Here is a 12,370-nt window from a genome sequence, read left to right as displayed (position 1 = left end):
AACTCTATTCTTATATTTTTAGATTTTTTTTATTAAGAGGTGAAATTCAACTATTTTTTAAATTATTTCTGGAATTAGTATTGAAGTACAAGTACAGTATATGAACATATCCAAAATTATAGTTAAAATTATTTAAGTATCTAAAAATCCAGGCTCCATGTCTTAATTGAGGGAGCTTTACTTCTGTTAAATATCTTTCATCCTAATTACTGTGAAAATTTATACCCTAATGGTACATGTTATGTATGTATATTTGTTAAAATTATTGGATTTAATGTAAAATAAATCTTGTAAATGAAAATATACAGATAACACATAGATGTGGCAATGTAAATCACAAGGTCTTCCCCAGATCCTTTTGTGTGTTGTGGGTGCTTATATGCTAAAATGACAATGCTTGTTTGTGCATTGTATTTGTATTTGCATATATTTTGAACCAAATTACAAAATACTAACAAATATAATAACATTGTATGATACCAGTAAAATGAAATTGGAAAAAATGCCTAGTACAGAGAAATTAAAAATAACAAAATATTTGCAGAAATAGTAAGCCCAACAAATATGGAAGTAGATACCCAAATCAAGTTCTTAATGTTTTCCTGAACCACATTCTTAGAATGGTGGAACATATGTTTATTTGGCTTAATTATCTGAAGCTTAGCATGGTGTATTTAGTCTGTCCTTTTTCACAACATGTGTTATATTACAGTATTAATAATATTGGATGCTTTATGTAACCTTGTATAATAAGGTGCTTGCCTTTGATCATTCTGTCTGTAAGAATAAAGATAGTCCTCACTTAATGACACAACTGGGACTTGCAACTCCATCGCTAAGCCAACTTACAATCTCATTTCTGCTGCTGTTGCTAAGCGAATCACCCACCAAGTGAGACATCACATGACCGCGACTTGCGATTTTACTGCCAGCTTCTCCATTGACTTTGCTTGTCGGAAGCCGGTTGTGAAGCTTGCAAATGGCGATCACATGACTGCAGGACACTGTGATGGTCGTAAATGCATGCCAACTGCAAAGTGCTCAAGTGACTGTGGGGATGCTGTGATGGCCGTAAGTGTGAGGACTGGTCATAACATTACTTTTTCAGCACTTTCATAACTTTGAACAGTCGCTGAACAGGGCAGTTGTTAACCGAGGACTACCTGTATTTCATTTTAAGATAAAATGCTGATTTACATAATAATAACCAAGTAAGCACTTTTATCTGGCCTCATCAAGATGTTTTTACATTAGTTAGGGTCAACTGCTGACAATTTCAAGTGAAGAAGTTCTAATACTGTCATCATAAATTGTGTAGGAGAGAGGCAATTGTGCATTTGGGAATGTTGGTAGAGCAACATTTCTTTGTGACAACATAGATTAAATATCCAGGAAGATTGGTGCGAGGGGGGAAAAACAAACATAATTACTGGATCGTTATTTGATCATATTTTGGTTTCTGAAAATACAGAAGATGGCTACTGTTGGATTTAAATTAAAGTATGTGGTTCTCACAAAACTATCTCATGTTGATGAGATCTTCTGTCAGAATTTCCTCCTTGCTCTGTACCTCTTAATGAGAATAAGAGTAGCTTCTTATGAAATCTCAGCTTTTTAAGGGTAAATGTTCCACATGAATAAATACCATTGGATCAGTTCATAAAGTTGTGGTTAGAGATAGCTTTTATTTTTAAAATATCACAAAGGATAAACTTTTGTTTTAGCATACAGTAAAGGGAAAAATCTTAAGTGAAAATATTGTCATTACGAGGATTTTTTTACCAACTTTATTACATGACATCTACTCTAGAATTCAGGTTTTTAGAATTAGAATTACTTATTTAGAAGGGAAGGACACCCAATTGCCTCCATATATTTACAACTATATGATTTTACCTGAAAAGTAAGAAAGGGGGTATATAAATAAATAAATGAAATACAAATGAAAGACATGCATGAGAATTGTATGTGAATATATTACAAATAATATAATACACATTTACATTATTTTAAAAAATAATATAGTGAATCATGAACAAAGGTTCTATAACAAGGAGAGAGGGTATTTCTGCCAACTTTTCTGTTTTTTCTACAAAGGCAATTATAGCTAAAGCAGTAAAACCTGTGTGGTATATTTCATTTTGAGGGAAGGGAGCACTTATTCTGACTTCAGTAGGTCCCAGTCTCAGTTGATAAGGTTGAATCAGTCTCTTATCTGAAATTCAGAGAAAGAATTGCCAGCTGTTGTGAATAGCTGTCCAAAGTGGCAGCAAGCTTCCTACAGCATGTTGATGATTATAATCCAAAAGTAGGCAGGGACAGGATCTAAAGTGGGTTTGAATTTGTGGAAGGGGATGGAGGATTTAAAGGGGAAAAATGAATATTTTAAGTGGCTTACATTACCCATTTCCCCCCGAAATCTTTTCCTACGTCCCAAACAACTCAAATTTTGGGAGCTGAAAAGGAATGCCGGTGGGTCACACGCAGCCTGTGATTGCATATTTTGCAAACCTGCTTTAACAGTACAAAGAGAGATGGACCAAGAATCCAAGTTAGTCCAGGTCTGATTTCTATGCTACTAATGCTTAATTGACAGTGAATTCAGTAATGTGTCCTTGTTTTTTTAGCAGTATGCATATTGCTGTGATTAAACATGGACTAATTATTTGTGAAACAATACATACTATTAGTTAAATCTTGCTCACTGTGCTTTTACTTTTCATTTCCTACATATTAGGCTTAAAAGGCCAAATTAGTAATTCATGTTAATTTGGATGTTCTCATAAGACAACAGATTAGCTAATACTTACTAGAAGTAGAACAAAGCGAGAGAATTCCAGCTCAAAAACCCAAGTACATGCTTAACTAATTGCTTCAAATTAAAAGTACATTTATATCAACTGTACCTGCTTTGCAGCAAATAAGATATTTTTTATTACAATATATTAATAATCAGTATTTTTCCTAAACTACATGGAGTTATGATTGATAAGTGCCAATAGTCTATTAGAATTTTAATCGCGAAGTATATTACCAAAAAAAATCAATAACATCACTATATAATATACAACTGATTACCATAAAATCATTTAAGAAAAAAACGTGTTTTCTCAGTGTTCTATATGGAGAAAAATGAACACCCTTTGTTGCAAGAAAAAGTTAAGTTCAGTAATTATATTCTACGAGTAACATACTAAAACCCGATACTGCGATAGATGCATGACATATGATTGATAATGATGTATAACATGATAGATATAGGTGTTCGTTGTATGTATTAATAGTGCCCTCTTTTGTTTGAAGCTAAAGTGATTTCCATGTAATGTATGAAACAAGCCATGATATCGCTTCTTTATGTACGCTTATTTATATTTTAGGCTGTTAAGAATAAAATAGCTGATAAGGACAACGAAATCCCAATGCTAGAAGAGGATGCTCAACTTTTCTCTCAGTATCTTACTTCTGGAGAATCAGCACATATTAAAGCCAAGATGACACAGATTAGAAGATACTGGGAAGAATTCAGAGACCGTGCACAGAATTTGGAAGGAACCATCGCAGGAAGGGCTTTGGTGCAGCAAAAATTTGATGAAAACTTTAGAAAGGTAGAATGCATCAATTTTGTCTAGGCTATTCAAAAAAGACAATGACAATTGGGTATTGAACCATATTAAGACACAAAAGGTCAATTTAAATATTGTTTTAAATATGCTGGCTGGGGAATTCTGGGAGTTGAAGTCCACACATCTTAAACTTGCAGAGGTTGAGAAACATTGGTTTATTATTTGTTTCAAAGAATAATAGTTCCAAAATCCTTCATGGGTAAAATGTTAAAATTAATTTAAAATATGGTAAAATAGATGGGTTGGACACAGCCAAATAATAAATATAGCTGACCATATCCCTGTATTACAAAAAGGTTTTCACTTTTATTTTTTATTAACCACGATCTAGAGTTATATCCAAATCTTAAATTGTGCTTAAAATATGGTTTGCTTGAAAAAAACCAAATTCATAATCAATGGTTTGAAATTGGATTTCTTCAAGCCATAGTTGAGATGTTTTTGAGGGGCCGATACGAAGGATAAAATGCTAGAAGTGGAGAGGAAATAGGAGTCCCAAGGCTCCCTGTGATTTCCACTATCACAACAAGCTGTGGTTTATCTCGATGTCAGTCAATCAAATCTTTATTGTGATCATCATGGCAATCATAATGTCAGCTTAACTTTTGTATCTTTAAAATAGTCCTGTTAGTCAAGAATATTGTTACTGTAAAGCTTCTGTTTTAAAGCACACTTGCCTGAGGATAAATCCTCCTATGATTTTCTACCAAGTTAGCATATATTTCCGACATACATACATACATATATATCTTTAGCATAAGATGCTGTTATTGGTATTTTTAACGGCAGCATAGTAATCCTATTAGTATGGAAAGAATATTATTTTTAAAATATAAATCACCCTTGAGTTCTCAGAATTAGCATTATAAGTAACAAATAACAGTTTAGTAGCATTTAGTTACTACAGAAATATCAGAAAGCAACAATTCTCTTACTATTCTCTCAGACCATATTGACCTTATGAGCTATTGCAACTCATAGGATATACTCTGAAGTATCAAAGATGTAATTGTTTAAAATGATAGAAAATGGCAATGTAACTTTCTTCTTTTTTAAATTCACCAATTCAGATTCAAGAAGACTTATGCAGTTGTGAAGCCAAACTGGTAGAGCTTGATATTTCATGCTTTTCATTAGCAGAGACTTATAATGCTCTCCAAGACCTTACGGTAATTAAAAAGTTGTAAATGTTTGTCACTTGCTTGACACGATCAACAAATAAAATACATTTACTGTTCTGAATAGGGTTATGATGAGAATTGAGCAACTGAAGAAGTATGACATTTTTGTAGTCAGCAACCTGCTTTTTGTGGGGCATGATAAAAGCTCCATTTGGATAGTCTTCTCTCTCACTTGTAAGGGAAAAAAAAGCATAATTGCAGTTGCCTTAGAAAAATTATGCAAGCCTATCTTTTATATGCATAATATGGGAGATGTCACTTATAAACAATTTTGAATTAAAAAAAACTTGTATCCCACAGGTTTTAATTAAATTGGGAAATAATGTGCTATAGCTAAGCATGTATACCTTCTGAAGTTGCTTATATTAAAGTACTTGAAATTCAATTGTAACTTGAATAATACATAGTAATATGTAAATCAGAGCATTTGGGATCATGATGCTAAATGGCTCCTGTGTTGTTGCTTTGTGTTAAGCAGGACCTTTCACAAATTCTGGAAAAAATGAATCAAGCACTGACTTCTTTATCATCTGGCTCTCGCAAACTTACGAACAAAGAAAAAGCAAATCAAGATATTGTCATGCTTCAGCAAAAACATGAAAATATTATGAGACAAGTTAAAGATAGACATGCCTCTTTAGAGACTCATCTAGTACAATGTCAAAGGTGAAAAGGGCCCTATGTTCTCTTTCGCTACAAAAATATTTGCAGATTTTTTTTCAATATTTTAGTAGCACTGGATTAACAGAAGTATTTCTTTATTACAATATTCCACTAGATTGGAGAAGGAATTGTCTACCTTTTTGACTTGGTTAGAGAAGTGTGAAACTGCAGTCAGACCTACAGAACAGCATGTTTCTGCTGACAAAGTTAAACTAGAAAATGAACTACAATTACTTCAAGTAAGATTTCTGGGTTGGCAACTCAAATGTTTCCCTTATTTTATAGTGCTTTCATTTTTATAAAATGACATGGAATTCTACCAATGGTAACAACTCTATGCTAAGTATTTGAAATTAAATGAAACAGAACTTAATGAAATAATCCATTCCTTGAAAGTAACTCAGTGTACTGAATGTGGTGTATAATTTAACAGAAGTGATTGTTGCAGTACAAGTCTAGTGACATAAAGCTATGGCTTTCTTGCATTGAATGAGACATGAAAACAAATCCTTCAGTATTTATTGATAGCCTATCATAGTTGCTGTTTACAAGCAGTGCCTGCCATTAAAAATGATAGGGGACTTTTGAGCTACTTTATAACCAACTATGTCAGTACAACTCCCAACATGCCAATTGTTTTGAATTTGAAATTGTGGTTCTGACCTTATTCTGACCATTCCAGAAGTGTTTGGAGCTTGAAACAGTTCCTTTTGCACTCAGATACAGATGTTCAGCACAGAACATTTCCAGAATGGGTAGAACAACATTGGAGTACTTCTGGTAAGGTCAGAACAGCTGATGCAACTTCTTTGAATTTACAGTATTTTACTAGTCATATACTGTAGTCTGCTCAGTCCTTAAAAGCAGTTCAAAGCAGCTTGGAATTTTCTCTAGCCTTGCCGAACCAGAAACACTGGAGACTGTGCTGGGTTTGGCTTATATAGAGTATTCCCCTTCCTCAAATAAAGTCAGATGGAGTCATTATGCTCAAACTGCTTTGTGCAGTGATTTATTTTATGTTACTGATTTGCTAAATATGTCAGCATCCAAAGTACAGCAAATATCTTTTTACTGTACTGCCTATGATGGAGTGGAGACTCACATCTTTTAAGAAATCAAGAATAATTTCTTCTAGGATCACTCAGTGTGACCCAGCAGAATGAATGCACCCTTAGAGCCTTAATAAATGTACTTTTGCTGCCTGCCTGGGATTTCAGAAGAATGGAGCTGTGTTTCACATCTGGCCTCAATAAAAGATACTTGTGCAGTAGATTCAGCAGATAATAAACACATAAATATCATATGCAACATTTCCTAATGTCAGAATGTTTGGGTCCCAAATAAAACTTACCCTAGTTGTGATGATATAGTTATACATGTTGGTAGAACCCAGATGACAGCATATTCTGCCAAATGATCTAGTATGAGATTTAGTTTCCGTGTTTTGGGGAGCTTGGTTAGGGTTTTTAAATGTGCAGCAAGCTGCGCAGCTTTCAAAATGACAAATGCCTACAAATTTCCTAGTCGGCAGTCAGGGCACCATCTTGGACCTCCTGAAGATTTCCATAAGAATTCTTATCTAAGAAAATTTCCCTAATTTCTGTTGACCTCCATTGAGGAATAAAATAGTTGCATTTTTTATTTGCGTATAGATCTAACAAAATTACATCATATCTTTGAAACTCTGGCTTTCCCTTTCTTCATGTATTTTCAGTATTTGTTTTAGGAAACAAATTCTGGGCAAACTTCTGTATAATGTTAGGCAACTACGTTGAACACCGCAAAAGCACCTTCCCTGAAACCAGGTGCTAGGATTCTTGTATACTTGTTTTATACATGTTTTATTGTTGTTTTATACTTGTTTCTTAATTTCCATGCTATATAGCTGTTTACCTAATGTACATTTTTATGTTTCTCAGGATATGAAAATGGATATTGCGTCTCATGCTTCACATTATACCAGCCTATTCCAGTTGAATGAGTCACTATTTAAAGCAAGTTCCAGTGAAAGTCTGAGGACAATTAAAAAAGAATTAGAAGACCTTGATGAAAGATGGAAAATTCTACCTCAGACAGTTAGCAGAAGGTTTGTATTTATGTAATAATGCTTAATGACCCAGACATCATGATTAACCAAATATAATACAAATCCACCATAATTTTCATTATATATCCATAGAAATGTGGCCACATAATCTGAATGTGGAGCAGGGAGGTTTATAGGAAGTACAGGAAACCAAGGATTCCCTCCGGATGTGCAGTCACTGCAGTTTTCCTTCTTTTTTTGAAGAAGCTTCAGTCAGTTTTTCTTCTGAGCCATAGAGGCAATAGCCGAGGGTGAATTTCTCTGGTTTGCTTTATAACTTCAATGTTTTTTTCCAAGAAATATAGTGATTAGTTCTAATGTTATGCTAAGTCATTTGCTGTATACCGCCCAGAGTCACTCTGCAGTGAGATGGGCAGTGACAAATCTGAAATATAAATAAATAAATAAATAAGTCCAGGTTACATTATGGCTTGGCATTATGTGTAAACCCAGCTAATATTATCCACACATTCAGATTTCCAAGATATATGTCTTGGGACATCATACTCTGGATGTTTTTGTTTGTTATTGCCTGGATGTTCTCTTGTAGGAATGAATAATGGAAGTAATATTGTTTGTTTATTTTTGTCTGCTGTGCCTTTCTTCACCTTCTTCGCCTTCTCTTCCTGATCCATGGTTTAATCTTGTCCTCTAGTATGAATTGAGATAAATTGGGAGTGGTGGGGGGAGTGTAAATGAATCTGCCAGGATGTTAGCGTTCTCATTACAATTGCTCATTGTAAGAATGTTATATACCTTGAAGGATGGCTTAGTCACCCTTCATATTTTTGTGCATTTCCTATTTCACTATTTACAATCATGTGAGTTGTGTATAAACATATATCCACCTGCACTCACACACATATTGACATAGAATAACTTATATTGCATCTGATTAATTAGAACCTGATTCAGTGCTTATGGCATAATATTAGTCATTAAAGACCCAAAAGATAACGGGTGTGTATTTGCTGTATTTTTAGTTTTGCTGCACCACATTAATATTCCTGCTTCTCTGGAAATATATTTTTTAATTTATTTATTTTCATTTAAACTCAATTTTATAGTCAGAATTCTCAGATTGAATACACATTATAAAAGCAGCTGCAGAACCTAACCACTGGAATTATATCCAGTTTGTTATGATGCCTCGGCTATTATATTAGAGTTATTTTAATTTTGTTTTATATTTTCTGATTAGAGGTTTTAATACATATTTTTTGTGGATTGTTGTTGGCCGCCCAGGATTATGTATATAAGATCGATGGCCACATACATTATCTAAATTAAATAAATAAATAAACAGTCCTGTTATTAAGCTTACAGATTAAAAAAAGAGAAAGCTTGGAAGATCAAGTTGAACAATGAGAGATGAGCATCATTTCTTAAATGGTCAACTTTCTGTTTCAGAAGTTGGGTGCACTTTAAGAAGGACCTTTTCAGTATATCTAGGGATGTATAGATATATGGAAGAATATGCAGAAGACATTTCCTGAGGTTGATTAATATTTTTGAGTAGACACATATATGATTGGGCCACAAATGTTTTTTAAAAGCATAATCTCACCTGAGCTGTATGAATTCCCCAGTTCCTTATATAGATTGCTATATCAGATCATAATGGCCTTCGTATATATTGTTGTATATAACCCCAGGTATAAAGGCAAACCTAGTGTTCTGATAAATTTCACTCTTTTCCTTTTCTATGTTTTAAAAGCAAAAACTATTGACAATTCTGGTAAAAGTGTAAATGCCATATATTTACTATCCTTGGTATCTTCTAGGATAATTTTCCTCCAGTCTGTGCTTGATGAACATAGGCAGTATGACAAGCTTCTCCTCAGTTTTTCCGAATGGATCAAGCAATTTCTTTGTAAACTACAACAAACATCGGAGATTAATATATCTGATCAACAGCCTGCTATATTTCAAAATAAGGTAAACTTAGTTCATAATGAACCAAGAAAATAAAAGCATTTTACCAAAGAAGCTCTGAGGCATCTCTAACAGAGTGCAGGTTCTTCCTCATAAGTCCCCACTTCCCAAAGAACCACCTCCATCCATCCTGTTACTTCTTAGTGATTGCCACGGCAGTGTACAGAGAGGCCTTTTCCTATCTTGTGCTCTGTCTCCTGCTCCCAGCTCAAGTGAAGGATGGGCTTTGCAACTTGTCAATTTCCAAACAGCTGTTGCAACCTATTCTGTAGCAGAAATGTGCATCTCATTTCCTTTTCAGGTTTAGTGCTAAGCAAAGGCTTACACATAAAAAAAAAATCCTTACTCTTCTTCTTATAGGAACATAAATTAGAAGTGGAAGGAAAATACAAAGAGCTACAGAGTCTGAAGAGTCATGTTGAAAAGTTGTGTTCTTTCACTCAGCCAGAAGATCACAGTATATTCCAAAATAAGGTTGAAGACTGTCTCCATTTGTATCAAGAGGCTGATCAAGTAATCAACCGCCGTAAAGATGTTCTTCCCCATCTCAAGGCCTTTTTAGAGCTTCATAGAACTGCATCACATGTACTTCACCAGCTGAGACAAAAGGTAGAAACTACTAGAAACATAGACAAGTCAAAATCAGAAGTGTTGAAGAAGAAGCTAAGTGAAGTTGTTCAAGATGTCAGCAAACTGGAATCTACAGCAGCCAGTTTAGATGTATCCCTTACTAAAGCCCAGTACCATCTGAAGCAAGGAAGCTCTGAGCAAAGGAGTTCCTGCAGTAATATTGCCGACAATATCTGTATAGAACTGGAATCCATCCAGTCTCTGCTAGGATCTAAGCAAAGTGAAGCAGAAGCCCTTAGTGCTCTTTGTTCATCCATTATAGAGCGTAAAGAACACCTCTTAAAACGAATTGAAGATCTTGAAGAAAGGGCTGACAAGGAAGGACTGAAAGAACCAAATCTTCAGGAAGTTCAGCAAAGGTAAACATAGTGAAAGTCTGGACTCACAGTTATTTATATGCCCAAATCTTATATTATTAAAAGAAGTACTGATATGCTGGGGAAATACTCTTTTTTAAAATGTATTTAGTTGTGGCTCTAAGTGCTATGTATGAACTCAAACCAATTACCTCAACCGCTACTTAATATAGACTGATTTTAAACTGCAAATATAGTGGCTGAAGCATCTAACCTAATTAAAACCCTTGGTTTTCCCCCATCCACTGTTTTTTGTAACACTTCATGAAGAGATCTGGATAAGTCAGAAATTTGCACACCCTTTTGGGCTATGTTAGTGGGTCCTGATAAAACAGTACCATGATATTTGAGTATAGTATTTCAGATGTTAATGTTTATGTGTAAAAATATTATAATACAACTAGACCATAGGCTGTTAGTTCCCATTAAACATTTGCTTAAGTTTTCCAAAGCAAAGTTTGGAAGTGTGACGTATGATTCTAGATTTTTTTAACGTTGTTTATATGGGTAGAAATGCTAAAACTGATATCAGTCATGTTTATAGAAAAGTTCCATTAATGTAATCACAGTTCCTCCAGAGTTTCCTTAAAGATGCTGAAACAGATGAGTGTGTTATATTTTATGTTACTTTTATTTTGTAATGGTGGACAGAGAAGCAAATTAAAAATGTAATTAATGTTTTGATTTACAGATTAAGGATTTTTAATCAGTTGGATGATGAATTGAATTCTCACCAGCATGAATTGAAATGGCTGATGAGCAAAACAAAGCAAATTGCTCTAAAAGATAAACATTTTGCCCCAACAATTGACAAAGAAATTAATTGTTTGGAAGCCATTTGGGATGATACTAAGAAATTAATCCAAGAAAGGTAAGTTACTTATTTACCTACTTATGTGCCATTGTGTCAAGTTCAACTCCTGGTGATTATAGGGACAAATCATTACCGTTTTAACCAGTCTTTAGTAATAATATATAGCTCTGTTGTAAAATCAATGAGAATTCTTATATTTGGGTCCATAAGCGTAACTTTGAGGCAGGGAAAGTTATATTCCTACAGCAAAAAGATCAGGACACTGGGAAAGTCTAGAGTAGACATCCTTCCCTGCTCTAAAGTTTTATTTTTCAGCTGGGAGTAGGTGGCAATGCAAGCAGTATTCAAATCAAACAACTTGCTAATTGCATAATGTAATTGTGCTGACCTTCCGAAGGACCTTGAAGACCTGGTTCTGCCACTTGGCCTGGGGTGGGGAGGGAACATCTCAAGCAGGGAGATGGCTAGCCCTGTAGTGGCTGGCTGTCCCCGCCCTGATTCTCCATCTTCTTGGATTTTTTTTGTTTGTTTCTAGTACTGTTTTAATTGTATATATGGTATGTATTTTATATATATTTATAGTTTTAATGTCTTTGTAACCTGCCCAGAGTCCCCTATTGTAGGGGAGATGGGCGGGAGAGAAATTCAATAAAATAAAATAAAATAAAATAAAAAAATAAATAAATAATATAATTACATTACTTTATCTGCTGCTACGTATACTTCTGTTTTTTAATGCCATGTATGAATTGAAGTAAATATGTGATACTGAGAAAATATCAGAGAATGAAATCATAATCCAGTAAGAAATGTTATCTGTTAAATCATCATCAGGCCTCAAAATATATTCTGGTGTATATGTCACAGTGATTCTTTCCTTTACAGGCAGGAGCAGTGTTGTGCCCTTCTTGATATAATGAGACACTATCAGAACTTGAAATGTGCAGTTTCAAAAACAATAGAGGTTGCCAGCAATGTAACAGTGACCAAAGCCATGCTAAAAGATCAGGAAGATATGCGATGGGCCTTATCAAAGGTAGTTTTAAAGTATATTCATCTTAAAATATGTTAGTTTTATGTGT

General features: G+C 34.2%; 1 protein-coding gene across 1 annotated transcript in view; it reads left to right on the top strand.

The window, feature by feature from the left end:
• SYNE1 (spectrin repeat containing nuclear envelope protein 1) overlaps positions 1-12,370 on the top strand; it is a 246,712-nt gene that overhangs the window by 40,229 nt on the left and 194,113 nt on the right. Inside the window, exons 23-31 of the mRNA XM_088142170.1 lie at positions 3,378-3,605; positions 4,694-4,792; positions 5,283-5,470; positions 5,583-5,706; positions 7,387-7,553; positions 9,338-9,491; positions 9,849-10,477; positions 11,166-11,345; positions 12,174-12,324. Coding sequence (XP_087998296.1) covers positions 3,378-3,605; positions 4,694-4,792; positions 5,283-5,470; positions 5,583-5,706; positions 7,387-7,553; positions 9,338-9,491; positions 9,849-10,477; positions 11,166-11,345; positions 12,174-12,324 — 1,920 coding nt within the window. The remainder of the gene's footprint in view (positions 1-3,377; positions 3,606-4,693; positions 4,793-5,282; positions 5,471-5,582; positions 5,707-7,386; positions 7,554-9,337; positions 9,492-9,848; positions 10,478-11,165; positions 11,346-12,173; positions 12,325-12,370) is intronic.

Source organism: Python bivittatus, unplaced genomic scaffold (assembly GCF_059951505.1).
Source record: "Python bivittatus isolate LINGU-HERP-01145 unplaced genomic scaffold, Pbiv_v1 ctg000020_np1212, whole genome shotgun sequence".
Classification (NCBI taxonomy): Eukaryota; Metazoa; Chordata; class Lepidosauria; order Squamata; family Pythonidae; genus Python; species Python bivittatus.
Note: the sequence above shows the minus strand (reverse complement) of the source record. Positions and strands in the feature narration are given on the sequence as shown.